A 19,765-nucleotide genomic window follows, 5' to 3' on the forward strand; every position below is an offset into this window, starting at 1 on the left:
GGCCGGGCGATTTAAAGGGCCCTCCAGTGGCGATTTAAAGGGCCCGGGCAGCAGCAGCCAGAGCCCCGGGCCCTTTTAAATTACCTTTCCCGGGGCAGCTTCTCCTTTTGCCCCACCTCCCCCCTCCACTGGCAGCCTGGGGGGTGCAAAAGGGGCAGCGACAATAAAGCGCTGCCATGGCAGCGCTTTAAATAGGGTCCTTTGCCATGGCAGCACTTTAAAGTAAGGCGGTAGGGGCTGGTAGCGGCAGCCACTTTTTATCGGTATGCCGTAGCGGCTCATAACGCCTTACTTTCACCCTGTATTTACTTCAAACTCCTCCTCCTGCAGTTCCTTGCTTTTCTAATGAATAGGCATTCTTGAAAACATGTCCATTATAAGAAGCTCCTTTCCAAACCTGTTTTTCACATCGAAGCAATACTTTTACAGTTTTGTGATTATTTTCTGCAGTATTTGTGATACTTTGCACTTTAGTTTCTGTAAAATGGCTTCCATATGGTCTGTTTTGACCTTAACCGATTTCTGCCTATAACTGTATTCATGGAACTGCTCACAACCCGAAACTATTGCCAGAATTTCTTTTTCAATCTTAGAATTTCTTTTGTTCTTTTGTATTTTAGTCAGTGCTTGAAAGTGTATCCTATTGGAAATATGTTTTGTATCGGGGCAGCCCCCAACCGATGTGAGTTTGCATCAACTAAGATCTTGGGCTGTAAATTTTGGTTGGGGTTTGGGTGCAAGAGAGGGTGGCTCTAAATTTCATAGACCTCAGTTGCTCGGGGAATCTAGACGGGCAGTTGCTCAATCATATATCTACCAAAAGGTTGGTTGGAGATGCAGAATTTTACATTACTGTATTGAGTTAAACCTGACAAAACCCTTGGCTTGCATCCAAAAATGAAAATAATCTTTCATTTTGAAGACTAGACGTGTCCTCTTTATAACTGTTTGCAAGCAACAGCATTCTCTTTTGATGGCCTTATTCAAATTGTCTAGGTCTATACAGATTGTTAAATTGTTTGGTTTTATTATGGTGACCATACTCCTAATCCAATCAGTTGGTGTCCGTTCACTCAATAACGTCTAGTTTTACTAGCTGATCAAATTCAGCATTTACTTTATTCTCAATACTAATGGGACTTTATGTGGCATGCTGATATCTATATTAATGAGTAGGACTGGTTGATTACTCGCAGTTAACTCACGTGATTAACTCAAAAAAATGAATCACAACTAAAAAAAGTTAATCACAATTAATCGCAGTTTTAATTGCACTGTTAAATAATAGAATACCAATTAAAATGTATTAAATATTTTGCATGTTTTTCTACAATTTCAAATATATTAATTTCAATTACAATACACAGTGTACAAGTATCACTTTATGTATTATTTTTGATTACACCTATTTGCACTGTAAAAATTATAAACAAAAGAAATAGTATTTTTCAATTTACCTCATACAAGTACTGTAGTGCAATCTCTTTATTGTAAAAGTGCAACTTACAAACTTAGGGGGTTTTTTGTTACATAATTGCACTCAAAAAATAAAATGTGTAAAACTTTAGAGCCTGCAAGTCCACTCAGTCCTATTTCTTGTTCAGCCAATTGCTAAGAGAAACAAATTTGTTTACATTTACAGGAGATAATGCTGCCCTCTTCTTATTTACAATGTCAACAGAAGGGAAAACAGGCGTTTGCATGGCACTTTTGCAGCCAACATTGCAAGGTATTTAGGTGCCAGATATACTAAACATTCGTATGCCCCTTCATGCTTCAGCCACCATTCCAGAGGACATGCTTCCATGCTGATGACGCTCATTAAAAAAATAATGTATTTATTCAATTTGTGACTGCACTCCTTGGGGGAGAATTGTATGTCCCCTGCTCTATTTTATGTGCATTCTGCCATATATTTCATGTTTTAGCAGTCTTGGATGATGACCCAGCACATGTTGTTCATTTTAAGAACACTTTCACTGCAGATTTGAAAAATGCAAAGAAGGTACTAATGTGAGATTTCTACAGCATTCAACCCAAGGTTTAAAAATCTGAAGTGCCTTCCAAAATCTGAGAGGGACGAGGTATGGAGCATGCTTTCAGAAGTCTTAAAAGAGCGACACGCTGATGCAGAAACTACAGAACCCAAAAGTCCAAAAAAAGAAATCAACCTTCTGCTGGTGGCATCTGACTCAGCGGATGAAAATGAACATGTATTGGTCCACACTACTTTGGATCATTATGGAGCAGAGCCTGTTATCAGCATGGACTCATGTCCTCTGAAATGGTGGTTGAATCATGAAGGGACATATGAATCTTTAGCCCATCTGGCATGTAATTATCTTGTGACGCCAGCTATGATAGTTCAATACGAATGCCTGTACTCACTTTCAGGTGACCTTGTAAATGAGAAATGGGCAGCATTATCTCCTGCAAATGTAAACAAACTTGTTTGTCTGAGCGATTGGCTGAACAAGAAGTCAGACTGAGTGGACTTGTAGGCTCTACAGTTTTACATTGTTTTACATTTGAATGCAGTTATTTTTTGTACATAATTTTACATTTGTAAGTTCAACTTCCATGATAAAGAGATTGCACAACAGTACTTGTATTAGATTAATTGAAAAATACTATTTCTTTTGTTTTTTAGAGTGGAAATATTTTAAATCAAAAATAAAGTGAGCATTGTACACTTTGTATTGTTGTAATTGAAATCAATGTATTTGAAAATATAGAAAACATTGAAAAATATTTAAATGGTATTCTATTGTTTAACAGTGTGATTAATAACAATTAATTTTTTAAATATCTTGACAGTCCTATTAATGAGTTATATCCTGAACCTAGTCCATTAAACATCTCATCAAATATTTTAATAATTTCTTTTGCATCCTTGTTTTTACAAGTTGTATGCCTATTTGGTCATCTGCATGTGCAAATTGCTGTTAACCTGAGCAGAGCCTGGGACTTCCTTTTCCGCTGTTCCAAACTCTTTTAAGTGGTATCTGTCCTTATATGACATGCCTGCATGGTTTTACTTTTGCACCTCTGTGCCCCTTATAAAATTGGATATTCACTGATTATTTTGTATACTTTTTCTGAGATTACATTGCAAGTGCTAGTCTTTTTTTTAAAAAATCACTTTTTGCTCATTTATTACTGGTGTACACACCAATCTGTTTTAGACTCTTGCTTTGTTTTGTAAATGTACAAAGAGACTCAACTTAACACCTCTCGTTTCTGTAATATCATCATTTTCACCATCAATGCTGTATGTTCGTGAAAGTATTTTGCTTTTGTATTTCTTTGAAAGTTGTGCTTGGAGCTGAGCAGCACACTTAGAAAATGGTTGCTCTTATGCCTTGGATGACAGTGCACTCATGATTGCTTCCTGTATTTATTGCAAACTAACCTTTTATTCCCCATTTTTTTTAACATTCTTTCCTTGCTATACATTTTTAATTGGATGCACTTCATTTTTTTCACTGTTTGTTAACCTTTCATTTGGTAAACACAGTCTAAAGCAAATTTCGACTTTTCTTTATAAAGGCAAGTCAATTTCCTGCAATAACCTTGCTTTCACTTGGTTATTACTCATACCACAAGTAACTGAGTCTCTGTTTATTCTACCTGCTAACTTCTTATTTGTATGACTTGGATATATTACTCTGGTCAGTAGTCCAAGCTGTGTAGAAAATGTGGCTTTCCTATGTGGCACTCTTTCATAGATCAAGATAGTCTTAAACATTTTGAATTTTTCCCCTAACTTTGCAATCCCATACATGGTTTCACTAAAATGTAGCTCTCTGGTACCTCTGGGTCTCCCATGCACCCTCTCCTATTTGTCTGCAATACCATTTATTTTCAGGAAAATATGCTAATCCTGAAGAAAGCGAGATTGGATAGATGGTCCAATGGTGAGGGCTCTAGCGTGGGACTCAGGAGATCCAATTTTGATTCTCTGTTCTGCTGCAGATTTTGTGTGACTTTGGGCAAGTCGTTAAGCATTCTATCGCTCAGCTCCCCATCTGTAAAATTAAGATAATTATACTTCCCCCATTCCCCACCTCACAGGCATGTGGTGAGGATATATACATGGTACGCCCACATCTTGAATACTGCGTACAGATGTGGTCTCCTCATCCCAAAAAAGATATACTGGCATTAGAAAAAGTTCAGCAAAGGGCAACTAAAATGATTAAGGGTTTGGAATGGGTCCAATACATGGTGAGTTTAAAGAGGCTAGGACTTTTCAGCTTGGAAAAGAGGAGACTAAGGGGGGAGATGATAGAGGTATATAAAAATCATGAGTGGTGTGGAGAAAGGGAATAAGGAAAAGTTATTTACTTGTTCCCATAATATAAGAACTAGGGGCCACCAAATGAAATTAATGGGCAGCAGGTTTAAAACAAATAAAAGGAAGTTGTTCACACAGCGCACAGTCAACCTGTGGAACTCCTTGCCTGAGGAGGTTATGAAGGCTAGGACTATAACAGGGTTTAAAAGAGAACTGGATAAATTCATGGAGGTTAAGTCCATTAATGGCTATTAACCAGGATGGGTAAGGAATGGTGTTCCTAACCTCTGTTTGTCAGAGGGTGGAGATGGATGGCAGGAGAGACACTTGATCATTACCTGTTAGGTTCCCTCCCTCTGAGGCACCTGGCATTGGCCACTGTCAGCAGACAGGATACTGGGCCGAAAGGACCTTTGGTTTGATCCAGTATGGCCATTCTTATGTTCTGAAAGATTGAAGCACTCAGATACTACAGTAATGTGGGCTATATAATTATTTTTGGTAGCTAGCATGTGACTGCTTCTAGACGTGATTCAAGTGGCTTCATTTGCTCCATCTTTGTCAAAGATTCAGTTTTCTTCTGTCAATGTGCATAAAGATGTGATGCACAGGAAGTTGGTGAGTGTTTGGTGAGGAAAGTTGACCAGTGACCAGTCACAACAGGCTAAAAAATACAACTGAGATTAACAGAAATCTAAAACGTGCTTAAGACCAGTAAACTACTAGCTTTTAAAATTATTTGTCCTTACTCCTAACTCTTCAGTATCTGCCTATAGTGGATATGTCAGAAACTACCTTCAGTGCATTAACAATATCATAATCATCATTGTGTCACAGTTCAGGGCAGCTGCACCTGTATTCCCCTTCTGTGGTCCAATAAATGCATCTACTTTAGGCCCCTGGCTTGTCAGCTGTCACCTCTTTTGGGTGGAGACCTGGGCCTCCCTTCCCAAGGGTATTTGCAGGCTGCACAGTTCCCTGACTATACTGTGATATCCCCAGCAAAAGACAGACTGCCTAAGCAGGCCTGCTTCACTTCTCTCCTCAGAGATGGTACATAGCATGATTGCCACAGTTAGGTTATCACACAGCTCTATGTAAGCAAGCACATTTATTCTTAAAATGAAAGCATTCAGAGAAAACCTACTAACACAATACATGCATGCTAATAAGCTTACCACAGATCACCCCAACTCCACAAGGTCTCCGGCCAGTGAACAGTCCTTCAAACTCTATCTAGGGGTTCTCCCTGTGGTCACAAGTTCATCACAGGTTCAGCTCAGAACAAGCACCATCAGCCTTATGGGCTCTCAGTATTTGAAAGTTCTTCCCTAAGGATTGGGGGATACACCCTCCATTGAACCAGAGCTCCTGTCTGTTTGCTGGATCAGAAGGAAGTCCCCAAGTCACTTTTAACTCAAGCTATTTAACCAAAATTCCTTTCTTTGTCTGTTGGTCCCCAAAAATCCAGTTTGAACCAGTATAGGTGAGATTCTCTTCAGGTGGTCGTAGCTGTCTGGAGGCTCTCTGTGTGAATTTGCTAACCACCCACCTAAATCGTTTACCTGACCAACCTCCACTTAGTTCCTGGGAGGCTGTGGTCCCCCGCCCCCATGGAAATACATACAATCCCTCAACAGTACATGAACATTTGCATTTTTAATACAGTGAACTCCTAAAATACTTATTGAATTAAGTTTAAGGTTTGTCCAAGATATTGCAAGGTATTGGCATACAGTACATTCACCTTTATCATCATTACCAGCCGTGCTGCACTTCTGTTCTCCTTTACTGGCCCAGTTTTTGTGGCCTCTAACCAGTCCAAGGCATGATTAGTGGAAATTAGAGAGAAGATAATGAGTGGATCAGGTGCATAAAGTACTTGTTTTCCGCAGACTAGGAGATGTTGCTAATTCATTGTTTATATTTCTGCCCTGTCTCTGCCATTTGTGCTTGTCCCCTGATGTAGGAAACTCTGGAAGATTTTTAGTGGCAGGGCCAACAGCTACACACCTCTGGTAAAATCTTGGCTTCACTGAAGTCAGTAAAGTTTTACCATTGGTTTCAATGGTGCCAGGATTTCACCCCTTGTATATATGTATGTGTGTGTGTGTGTGTGTGTGTGTATAAATAAATAAATTAAATTGTAGAGAAATTCCACACTTTGGGGGAAAGAATTAAACTTTTGTTTGGAATATTAAAATAAGAGCTGAGGAGAGGGATTTTAATGATCGAGTGCATGTAGGTAGGCAAACAGATGAAAAGTATAGCAGGATTGCATGGTTTTCCAAATTATTATCACATGACTAGCCCTGCTACAAATCTCTAATATATAACACTCATAATAAAGTACGTTTGAATGAATGGGAGGACTAAATACCAATTCCAGTACAAGTTTAAAATAGTTATTTGTGATTTTCAGTTTTTCACTCTATATTTCTTGTTAAAAGCCATACAAATCAGGATCGTGTTAATAGCGTAACATAGGATGAGCCATAAGATGTAGAAAAGGTCTATGAATTTTGATCTTTGCTCCATCACACTCAGACTGAAGCTGATGTTTCCAGAAAATCTCTCTCTTTCTTTGAACCTTGGGGTTATTTCAGTGTCAGAAATATGTATTGCTTCATAAAAGGGGAGCAAGAACTCCACACATTCCATGTATGCACACTCTTCCTCCCACACACACACAAAATGTTTCAGAGTTTTGTGTCTATAATCTTCCTTTATTTTTTGCAAAGGTAGTAGTATCATGTATGTACTTTGGAGACAGATTATACATTGTAGTGCATACCACAGCTAAAAAGTAAAATGCCATTAAAACATAACAGCAGCTCTGGTGAGAACAGAGGCAGTTCAAGTCAAGATTTTGTTCTATTGTGACTCCAAATATTCTCCTTACTAGACATAATGCAATTCTTTTTTTTTCTTCTTTCCAATTTAGGTACTTCAAAAGCTAGGGAAAGCTGATGAAACAAAAGATGAACAATTTGAAGAATATATTCAAAACTTCAAACGACAAGAGGTCAGTTTCTTGTTTGGTTTGTGTAACACCAAAAAATTGGGGTGTATTTGAATTCATGGATTGTGATGAACATGCTTTCTGGCAACAGGTCAGACACATTGTGTGAAGATTTACAGTTAAAGGATTTCATCCAGCAGTCCTCATGTAAACAAAACCCAGTTCAAGTTTTGTTTGCAAAGGGACCACAGGATTGGGCCCAACATTTGTAATAAAGGGCCAAGTTCTGATTTCATGCAACACCATTCTGAAACTTCAGGCACTCTCTTGAACATAATATCATGTAACTCACTGGAGTGACTGTGGATGTACAACAGTATAACTGAAAACAGAATCTCACCCAAATTAATACTGCAAATGCAAAATTGTAGTTGTATTTTACAAAGGGGAGGCATTTCTTTGCTTGTTTTCTTAGTAGTTGTCAAAGTCTTAAGATGAATATGAACATTAGACTATAGTGTGTATTTTTCCTGCACTGCCCTATTGATGTATTAATAATAATAATAATTATTATTGTTAATATTTATTTCACAACAGCGCACAGGCACCCCAATCAAGATTGGAGCTTCATTGGGCTAGGTACTGTAGGTACACATATGATGAGATACTTTCTGTCCCAAAGACCTAATTATCTACTCTGCTTACAATGTACTCTAAATTCTAACCTCCATTACTCCTTGCTGTACTGATCAGAGGTGACTAATTATATTGAATTCCATGGCACCTTTCTAGTGTGAATTAATACCCACTAAGAATTAGATGAATTCTACCAAGATTATTTCATTTGTTATGTAAAACAAGTATGAATCCAGGTCTCCAGAGGTTTAACCATAGTCTTTCTGTTCTTCCCTTTGCTTGCGGTTTAGCTCACATGTAAAGACATTCAAATAGTTCAGGCCCAAGAAGTTATTTCTCCATCTGTTGTTGAATGTACTTGGGATACAAAAGATCTGTTTTATTTATCTAAAATGTTTCACATGTAAGTGAAAATAACAAATTTATTTTTTTAAAAGTTCACCTGTATCAAGATGTTTTCTATAAAAACAGCCCCATTAGAAAAGAGCTAACATGGTGAAATGGTCACTTTAAATGAGAAGCCGCTAGAGACCGATTTGTATCTCCATCACCTCTGTTTGTTCATACCCTCTCTTACAATCCAGAAACTCACTCATGGGAGAGGTAACTAGGACTCGGGGAGCATCAGGGTTGGTCCTCCACATTTTAGTATGGCACATGAGAATTGGCTTTGGGAGCATGAGACTGTCTGTGTTTGTGATACCCTCCCTGAATCAGTCCCTACCCATGCCACTCACTGGTGTATCTCCCATACAGACACTGCTCATTCCTCCCCCCGCCTCACTTGCTCCAGACTGGCCAGCCCCAGTTGGGCTCTTGCTCAGTGTCCTTGCAATTAATGGAGAGGGGTGCAGAGAGCCACTGAGGTAAAGGATTTGCACTCCCCACTCCGTGAGGCCCAGGAGCAATTCAGGAATTGCTTGTCCAGGTGGATCTTCACTTCTCCATCCCAAGGCTCAAGGGACGGGAGACAGCAGCAGTCACTGTTCTGGGAGGGTGGTTCTTCACTCACCTTTCTGAGGCCTGGAGGGAGATGGAGATACCGTGAGCCACTGGGCCCAAAGCAGAGAGCAGACCTGGGAGCTGTTGGGCCATGCAAGGATCTTGTATTTTTCTCTTTTCCAAGATTTTTAACAGGGACCTTTACATTAACATGGGGCATTTTTCTACTTCCTCTTCTGCAGCTGCTTATTGTCGAGTGGGAAGCCATAATCATTTCTTGGTAATGTCAGTGCCATTTGCATGGCAACTAATTGTGATGTCAAAAAACAGAGGTATATGTTTTCTCTTTGGTGGAGCAAAGGTGGGAGGAATGAGGCCCTGTTAAGAAACAAAGTTCCTGTAAGATGTAATTTTTAGCCAAATGACTCTAGTAATAGAAGAAGAAATAAGAAGGAAGATGAAAGGAGTGGGGGGAATCTCCTATTTCAACAAAATTTTGTCTAAGATAATTTGTTTTTGAAGAATTTGCTGTAGTGGTATTTTCCTGCTGGAAGTCTTGCTGTGGGCAAACAAGGCTGATGATGCTACTTTTATTTATCTTCTCAGTCTTTGGTGGACAGACTGTAAATAATGAGCAGTCATGGGCACAGCAGAATCTAGATAGCACTAAATCAGGACATAACCATGACTTAGGGCAAGAGGTTGAATTGAGGGGGAAAGTATTACCATTCCTTTTCTAAACTCCACCCACAAAATAAGCCCTGCCCATGTGATGTTCCAAATTGACACCATTTTGAGTAGATAGTGCAGATGTTCAAAATCTGATCATGCATGCTCTCTGAGCTCGATTGGGCTCCTTGGGCTTCCCCCTCAGTGGGGTTCAGATGTATCCATAGGCTCTGCTTGGTTCCTAGTGCTCGATTATGGAAAAACAAAAGCCTGTCCGTTTGCATAGGTCTTCATAATATGCCTTCTCTTGGTTTGTCCTTGCTTTAATCAACAGTGAAATAGTTGACAAAGTTCAGATATAAAATATTATCATTGTGCATCTGAATTAACACCCATTCTGATGAATGTAGCATTTCTCAGCTTTCAAAGCAACTCAACCAAACCTCCCAGTCAGAGAACATTTTAAGGGAAATTCCAAACTTTACTTAAAATCTCTGACTAGCAATTTGGCTCAATAATGCATCCATCTGATTCCCAGCTGTGCCCTAGGGCTGCATTTGAATTCTGGGGAGATTGTCCCTTCAGCTTTGCTTCCCCTTCTGGGGTGTTTGCAGCCACCGATGCCCCTGCAGGCTTTAGTGAGTGAGCTAAATTGAGAAATGCCAGAGAATAAAAGAAAGGTCTGTTTCACTTTCTCCCTCCCTTATCAAGTGTCTCATTGGGGGATCTTGATGAGTTCTGTGAGCAGAATGCAGTCCATACCCCTACTTATCCAGGCGGGGTCATCTTCCCCCACTCCCCATTCCCTAACAGGAAAGAACTGGCTACAGGGGCTAGCAACCACCCCACCTCTATCTGTGTTAGAGCAGTGAAGCCAGATGGAAGATTGTGCCTGGGTTCCTATAGCCTACATTAGCAGCCATGCCTCTGATGGTCATACCATCCTCCTCCTACCCATCCATTTTCCCCATAAATCATGGATGGACAGCACTGGACACAGCGCCATTCTCCAATGCCCACTTTGTTTCCATGCTTCGACCTCCTCCAAGCAGCTGGCCAAGGAGTGAGAAGAGGGGCAGAAACCCAGATGTGGAAGAATAACAAGGCAGCAAGGGATCTCTTTTTGGCCCACCATTTATTTACTTCTAACCCTTAGCCCACATTTTATAAGGCCAGAATGTTCCTCAGTGCATATCAGTCCAAATTCAAAATAGCCACATTTACCTTCAGTAGTTACACTATCTCCTCTGATGGTCGAAGACCCAGTGGTTCTAACTAAGGAAGATGGTTAACTGAAAGAATGGCCTTCTCAATACACTGGCACTTCACAGGCAGCCAGTTCCAGAAAGACATCACCTCAGTTTCCTTTGTTGGCATGAAAACTCTCAGATGGCAACAGACCACCCCACCCTCTGGGAAAAAAAATTATGATCAGTTATGACACTCTAAGCTCCTGCACATGCTGTCACAAGCTATGCTAACATTTCTTCCAGGATTGTGTTAGTGTTAATACTGGCTTAAAGAAGAAGAAAAATCACTTCTATCTTTTTCTGGATAATTTTTCTTATCAGAACTCTGTATAGCGAGAGTTGAATCTAACCACAGAGTCATATGGTTTCTGGAATATGTTGGATTCATAATAAATACAGACACATGGTACCAGGGAAGTCAATCAAAGGTCTGGGATGAGAAAGAATATTATCTGGTACAAAGTCTTATTTCAGATGAATATTAACTGAAAATGGCCACAAAAGCCATAAACAGAAACAAAAATCCAATTACTATTGGAGCCTGTTGGGAATTCTGATCTCAGACACAGGCATGCTTCAGTGAACCAAGAGTGCATAGGAGACCTGTCCAGTATTATTTGTTGTTCCTTCCACATCTCACACTATCACATCCATTGGCAGAGACCACAGTCCTATTGTAAATTCTCCTCTCCGTCAACTGGTGAATGCGACGAATCAGACATTTTTAAGGGATTCACTGATTAGCAAACCAGGCAGAGTGATCTTTAGGTCAGAGGCCAACTGGGGATAATGGAGGAAGGTTCATTTAGATCCCATTTCAATCCAGGAAATGGGTACCAGAGACAGAGCACAGCATCCACCAGCTGGAACATAGTGATCCACTGAGGTAGAAGCTACAGAGTACTATTTAAAGTAGAAAGGGGTGGCAGAGATTCCCTGCCTGACCCTCCACCTCTCTCAGGAACCCCACTTCCTCACACCAGCAGCCAGGAGGACTTTAATATGGGTGTATCAGAATATCCAAGCAAAAAGGCCAAGTGTCTGTTATCAGCATGCTCAAGAAAAGGAATCCCAACATTAAATACTTCCTTGGGGGCAACAAAGTTTGCTTTTTCATGAGCTCACAGAAAACTGCCTTGGGACCTCATTCTGCTCCATACAGCACTACCCAGACCCCTGCCAGAGGTATCACTATATTTTCTACCCATTAAAATAGATGTCCCAATAGCTACTATTTCCAGTCGGATGAGTTTCTGAAGTTGGGTCTCCTCAGAGAAGACTTCCAGTATACTAGTTTTAACTCAGAGAAGCAGTTCTCACAACTGTCACAGCGTTCATTCCCAAAATAGATGGAAGAAATAATCTTCCTTTCATTAAGCATCAAAGTTTGGAGCACGGACAAACTCAGGAAAGGAAGTTTGTCTCCCCTGTACTGAGATCTGCTAGGCAGCCTCATTGCCATCGATACATACATTCATCAAAATCTACATATGGGCCATTTAATCTTTAGCCAATACCATTTCTTGTATGCAATGTTGTTGTAACTCAGTCCCAGGATATGAGAGAGGCCAGGTGGGTGAGGTAGTATCTTTTTATTGGAGCAACTTCTGTTGGTGAGAGAGACACGCTTTCGAGTTACACAGAGCTCTTCTTCAGGTTCAGATCCAGCAAGATACTTAACCACTTGAGTATCACCACATGCTTAAGTTTAGTCACCTCCTTATGCACCTTGATGAAACAGAGCTGTCACTGAACAAAAAAGTCAACTGTATGGTCTTTCTGGAGGCACTTTGAACTGAGCTTTTTAATTTTTTTTCCCATGGAGGAATTTCATCTGACTTAGGATTCCTGAGGATTCCTTCAGGTTTACCCACCACCATCCACCTCTTGGCTGAGGACTACAGAATAGAATCCTCTTCTGGGCCTATCAAACCAGCTGCTGAATTGGCCAGATGAATCACTACAGGCTAACACGAGTCAGTTCATTTTTTGCAGGCACTGAGCAGGCTGCCTTTACGTAGTTTCCAAGTTCTATGAATCAGAAGAAGCCAGATACCAGAACTGAACCAGGGTCTCTTAGCATAGAGCAATGAGATTTGGATTTTAAACAATACATAAAACATATTCATATCTTAGCTTTATTTTGCTTTGCAAGGAAGTTGTCACTATTAAATAGAATTCATGTACTGTGAATAGGTTCATATAGAACACAGACATTTTCTGTATACTAAAAGATAGCAATTCCTGAAGCTTTATTTCTTCTTTTCTGCATAAGCTAATTGTGAACATGCCTAGCTTTTTAATTCAGCCTAAAGTAAAAAAAAAAAAAAAAGTGTCAAATCTTGCATGTTCCTCTCTCAGGCAAAAATATCACTGATTCTAGTGGGAGTTTGTACTAATAAACACGATGAAGGATTTGGGCCTAAATTTTCTCTCTGCTCCATTGTTCAAGCAAGTGCATCTTGCACTTTATTTTTATTTTCTGATCCCAGTCTCCTGGAAAGAATTTATTACTTGCTGACTAGTATTATGCAAAGTTAAACAGTGATTCCCTTGTTGCTAAGTGTATTCTAATCAGAATAATGCCAGCATTATAATTCATAACAGATCAATATTCTGTTTAATGTCTCCTGTGCATCTTTATCTTTAATTGCTCAGTTGCTCCATCAGTATGTGAGACCATTTCTGTGATGGAAAACAAAAAGCAAGTTATAGGTATTTCATTAAGCTATTAAAAAAATAGCCTATCCACCACTCACTGTTATAAAATAAAATGTTGCCTGGATGAAAATTAAGTAGAATGTCCAGTGTTCTGGGTGCTGGTTTATAAAATTACGAGAAAATCAAGAGGCTTTTCTGCAGTGAGCAAAGCTTGTTCCTTTAGTTGAGTTACAGAATTCACATTTCAGAGTAACAGCCGTGTTAGTCTATATTCGCAAAAAGAAAAGGAGTACTTGTGGCACCTTAGAGACTAACCAATTTGTTTGAGGATAAGCTTTCGTGAGCTACAGCTCGCTTCATCGGATGCATACTGTGGAAAGTGTAGAAGATCTTTTTATATATACACAAAGCATGAAAAAATACCTCCTCCCACCCCACTCTCCTGCTGATAATAGCTTATCTAAAGTGATCACTCTCCTTACAATGTGTATGATAATCAAGTTGGGCCATTTCCAGCAGAAATCCAGGTTTTCTCCCCCCCCCCCTCCCAACCCACTCTCCTGCTGGTAATAGCTTATCTAAAGTGACCACTCTCCTTATAATGTGTATGATAATCAAGGTGGGCCATTTCCAGCATAAATCCAGGGTTTAACAAGAACGTCTGGGGGGTGGGGTAGCAAAAAACAAGGGGAAATAGGTTACCTTGCATAATGACTTAGCCACTCCCAGTCTCTATTCAAGCCTAAGTTAATTGTATCAAATTTGCAAATGAATTCCAATTCAACAGTTTCTCGCTGGAGTCTGGATTTGAAGTTTTTTTGTTATAATATCACAACTTTCATGTCTGTAATCGTGTGACCAGAGAGATTGAAGTGTTCTCCGACTGGTTTATGAATGTTATAATTCTTGACATCTGATTTGTGTCCATTTATTCTTTTACGTAGAGACTGTCCAGTTTGCCCAATGTACATGGCAGAGGGGCATTGCTGGCACATGATGGCATAGATCACATTGGTGGATGTGCAGGTGAACGAGCCTCTGATAGTGTGGCTGATGTTATTAGGCCCTGTGATGGTGTTCCCTGAATAGATATGTGGGCACAGTTGGCAACGGGCTTTGTTGCAAGGATAGGTTCCTGGGTTAGTGGTTCTGCTGTGTGGTATGTGGTTGCTGGTGAGTATTTGCTTCAGGTTGGGGGGCTGTCTGTAGGCAAGGACTGGCCTGTCTCCCAAGATTTGTGAGTGTTGGGTCATCCTTCAGGATAGGTTGTAGATCCTTAATAATGCATTGGAGGGGTTTTAGTTGGGGGCTGAAGGTGACGGCTAGTGGCGTTCTGTTATTTTCTTTGTTAGGCCTGTCCTGTAGTAGGAGACTTCTGGGAACTCTTCTGGCTCTATCAATCTGTTTCTTCACTTCCGCAGGTGGGTAGTGTAGTTGTAAGAATGCTTGCTAGAGATCTTGTAGGTGTTTGTCTCTGTCTGAGGGGTTGGAGCAAATGCGGTTGTATCGCAGAGCTTGGCTGTAGACGATGGATCGTGTGGTATAGTCAGGGTGAAAGCTGGAGGCATGTAGGTAGGAATAGCGGTCAGTAGGTTTCCGGTATAGGGTGGTGTTTATGTGACCATCGTTTATTAGCACTGTAGTGTCCAGGAAGTGGATCTCTTGTGTGGACTGGACCAGGCTGAGGTTGATGGGGGATGGAAATTGTTGAAATCATGGTGGAATTCCTCAAGGGCTTCTTTTCCATGGGTCCAGATGATGAAGATGTCATCAATATAGCGCAAGTAGAGTAGGGGCATTAGGGGACGAGAGCTGAGGAAGCGTTGTTCTAAGTCAGCCATAAAAATGTTGGCATACTGTGGGGCCATGCGGGTACCCAAAGCAGTGCCGCTGATCTGAAGGTATACATAGTCCCCAAATGTAAAATAGTTATGGGTAAGGACAAAGTCACAAATTTCAGCCACCAGGTTAGCCGTGACATTATCGGGGATAGTGTTCTTGATGGCTTGTAGTCCATCTTTGTGTGGAATGTTGGTGTAGAGGGCTTCTACATCCATAGTGGCCAGGATGGTGTTATCAGGAAGATCACCGATGGATTGTAGTTTCCTCAGGAAGTCAGTGGTATCTCAAAGGTAGCTGGGAGTGCTGGTAGCGTAGGGCCTGAGGAGGGAGTCTACATAGCCAGACAATCCTGCTGTCAGGGTGCCAATGCCTGAGATGATGGGGCGTCCAGGATTTCCAGGTTTATGGATCTTGGGTAGCAGATAGAATACCCCGGTTGGGGCTCCAGGGGTGTGTCTGTGTAGACTTGTTCCCATGCTGTAGCACATGAGTTTCCATTCATGTGCTTTATGCTACCATTTGTTGTTGCTGCCACCCTGTGGTAGGAAAATCCACTCAATAAACAAATCGTTTGGTGAAAGTATTAGGGCCTGATCCTCATCTGATGAAAAGGCAATGTAGCTACACTGATTTACACCAGCTGTGAATCTGGTTCTTAGCCCACATTTTTTGTTAAGAGAATGAACAGTAACAAACTATCACTTGGTAGCTAACTAAGGGTCCTTGTGGCCCCTTTCTCAATACCAGTCAGAGACTAAAAGGTATGAAGGCGAAGGAGCACACCAACATGTACCCTAGTCACCTGGAATCAATCTGAACTGAAATTCTCCAGCAGCCTTTTTCTTGCGGGAATGCCTGGTGCCCCACATATGGATCTTAAATCTGTACTGCATCATGATGAGTATAGAGCCCATTTCACACTCCTTCCCTTGGCACTCACTCCTGTGCTTGGGCTTGGGATGGAAAAAGGGACCAGTCAATAAACAAGATTTTTTAAAGCTGCCTGAGTGATTTAGAAGTCTAATTCCCATTAGCTGGTATTAGTCCCTTACAGTTTTGAAAATCTCAGCATAAAACTGCAGAGAACTCCTGACACTTAGTATTTTGTGAGAAAAATGTGTAATTACATGAGGGTTCCCATACCTCTGTCTGTTAATACAGATCTCCATTCAGGGAGCCTTCTTTCCTAAAACAGAGCTGATGCCAAAAGTGATTCCCCGTGGATACTCTGCAGAAAGCTAGACTCTCCAAAGAATATCTAGTCTCCAGTGGGGATTTTTTTTCCCTAATCTCAAAACTGGTGATCAGTGAAAGTCCTCTGCATTCCAGTAAGGATCATGTGAACATTACACCCAGAGCCTGTTCACCTAATGGACACTTTCCCTGGAGCAAGCCTGTGGCACAGCTGAGATGTCTGCTGACCACTAAGCCCAATGAGGATGGGAATAAACACTGCAAGTCATCAGGGAAGGAGGAGAAATGCATTCCTGCTTGCCACTGGGAATCCTTTTGTCTTAAAATGTATGCGTGATCATGATGGGCACAGTGATGAGCTATGAATACTCAAAAACACATGCCCTGTTTGTGGATTTCACCAGGACTACTAGGTGACCTAGTGTACAATTAAATCCCATATCAGTCCCACTAGTTTCCAACTAGGCATGATCTCAGGAAGGTGGAGAATCTGTACTTTCATAGGTTTATTTTTTCAGGAGATACCTGTCTATTCTCTAATGAATTCCACAATTCACATGAGACAGTAGTTGGTTGGGTTTGGGTGGGTTTTTTTTTTAGATGTTCACTCAGACAAAATCTAAAATGGAAAGCTTAATTAATCAAATTAGGGTTAGTTTAGATTGCATCTTGACACTTCTTGGTTGTGTTTACCTGTTATATTTCAGCCTTTTAAAATGAGTGTTTGTTAGTTGCTTTCTCTAAGACAAAACCTTGCTGTGATTTTTTTAAGTCAAACTATCATTCAGTGTTTATCAAACATACTGTTGTATGTTACTTCAGGAACCCTTCAAATATCTGCCCACTGAGACACTAGACTTCATCTACATCTGGGCTTTGACAAATGGAGGGAATGCCATCCAGCAGATCTACCCTGGGGGATATGAAATGTTTTAACACTGCCTCCCAACATGGGCCAATTACTCAATGTTTAAAAAATATTAAATCAAATGAACATAAAAAGTACATTTGTTAAGAAGTCCACTAACACACAGCATTTAGATATAGATCATAAATGCATATAGGTACAGATATAGGTAGGATACAAATATAGCTACAGACAGAGGCAAAGTACAATTATAGAAAGTACAGATCTATATAGTACTGCATGTAGGTATAGATTATATTCAGGCACACACTTTAGAGTCTGATCCTGCATTCCTCACATACTCAACATTTCCTTTGACTCCAGTGTAAGATTGAGGTATATAAATAATGCAGGCTCACATCTCTAGTAATCTCCATTAGAAAACAGGAAAAAGATATGGACGTTAGAGACCAAAAAATACCACGAGTAGAATATCCTGACTGGAACAATATATGGTAAGCAGTAAACATAAGATGTGAAAAAAAATTGACTTCTGTGGTTAACTTCTATCAGGACAAATCAAGGAAAACCTGTTTCATATTCTAAGATGTACTAGTGCATTTGTGCCTTTTCTACATTGTCAAGGGGAGTTTTTTTGTTTTGTTTTGCTTTTACTTTAGATTATTATCCCAGATATTTGTGTTTGAACAAAGGCTCTCTCTGTATTGGCTCATTCCGTCTTCCAGATGCCCGAATTTGCCACTTCTTTTATTACACTAATCACAGACTGTTACACTGTGAAGCACCACACTTTTCCCATTCATATATAATAAAGAAATAAGAATCTTATGAGATAATTAATTAGTGGGATATAATGGATAAGGGAAGTGCAAGCAATGTGAATGCCACGTCTTTAATATTAGACTTTGCATGTAGGTTTGTTTTACAAAAATCAAGACTGGAAACTCTGGGGTGATGTAGGGGGAGAGAAGGTAACACTTAGAAGAACTGAGCACTGCTATAAGATCATCTTCTACTGCGGGTGTCTGCTCTCCTCATTAAAACAGGGATTACAGAAACATGGTGGAATAGCAGTCATGACTGGAGTATGGGTATTGACAGGTATGTACTGCTTGAGAGGGATAGAAGTGAAGGTAGTGGGGCAGTGTTGTATATCAGCGATGTGGTAAACTATAACGAAATGAGAAGTGATAGTATAAAACAGAATCTGTTGAGGTCTAAATGACTTTGGGAAAGGATTGCAAAAATGCTTCTATAGTGTCCCCCAGGCTCAGACTCTGACATGGATAGAGAGTTCTTTAAAGTTATTTGAGAGAGAAATACTACTTGGAATTATGTCATAATGGGACAATATAACTTCCTGGATATAAACTGGAAGATAAATGCTATTAATAATGGTAGGGCTCAGTTATTCCTGAATGTGATAGCTGACAATTTTCTTCATCAAATAATCTTGTTTCAAGTGATCATGAGTCGATTACATTTAAATTAAATGGCTGGGTAATCAAAACCAGGTTGACAACTATGGCTTTTATTCATTTCAAAAGGGTGAACTTTGAGAAAAAAGGGAATTAGTTTGAGAAGTCAACTAAAGTGTGAAGGACTTAAATGTGGAAGAGGCTTAGCATTTCTTTAAGTCAAGGATACAGAAACTACCTACAATTTGCATCGCAAGCAAGGGGAAAAAACATGTAGGGAAGGGCTTTATACCGAACTGGAGGAATATCCACCTCAAAAAGGTTATGAGGAGTAGCAAAGAGGCTATAGGGAAGAGAAAACAGATTGATCAGCAAAGAAAGCTACATCTTAAAGATCCAAAAATGGAGGAATAAAGTGAGAATTGTTACAAGTCAAGCTGAAGTAGATCTTGCCAAGGAAATTAAAATAAATAAGAGGTTTCTTAGTTATAGAAATAAAAAGAGAATGAAGAAGAATGAGGTTGGGCTGTTCTGCAGTATGAATCGGGTAGAGATTAAAGATAATCTGTGGTCCAAAAACTAAATTAATACTTTGCCTCAGGTTACAATAAGGATGAAAACTTAGGGCATGAAGACAGGCCTGACAATTGAAAGGCATGTATAGAAATAGAAATTACCTGACCTGAAGTAGATGAAAAAGGCTCAAGCATTGAAATTAGGTGGGAGCAGGAAGGGAGAGGATGAACTGGATAATTTGCAACCCGGGACACTGAAAGAACTGGCACATGAGATTGCTAGTCTAGTAGCAAGGATTATCAATAAATCTATCTATTCGGAGGTGGTACTATATGACTGGAGAACAGCTAACATTGCACCTATGTTGAAGAAAGGGGAAACAACAGATCTGGGCAATTACAGACCCATTAGTCTGATATCAATAGCATGCATGGCTTTAGAAGAAATTTTGAAGGAAAGAATAATTAAATCTAGGGAGGAAAATGGAAAAGTTGATGTCATGCCACATGA

General features: G+C 40.1%; 1 protein-coding gene across 4 annotated transcripts in view; it reads left to right on the top strand.

Annotated features, from left to right (window-relative positions):
- AMPH (amphiphysin) overlaps positions 1-19,765 on the top strand; it is a 167,570-nt gene that overhangs the window by 67,330 nt on the left and 80,475 nt on the right. For all 4 annotated transcript variants that reach the window (XM_084620552.1, XM_084620553.1, XM_084620554.1 and 1 more), the window contains exon 2: positions 7,242-7,322. In XM_084620552.1, coding sequence (XP_084476678.1) covers positions 7,242-7,322 — 81 coding nt within the window. The remainder of the gene's footprint in view (positions 1-7,241; positions 7,323-19,765) is intronic.

This window comes from Lepidochelys olivacea, assembly GCF_965140295.1.
Source record: "Lepidochelys olivacea isolate rLepOli2 genome assembly, chromosome: 2".
In the NCBI taxonomy this organism is placed as follows: domain Eukaryota; kingdom Metazoa; phylum Chordata; order Testudines; family Cheloniidae; genus Lepidochelys; species Lepidochelys olivacea.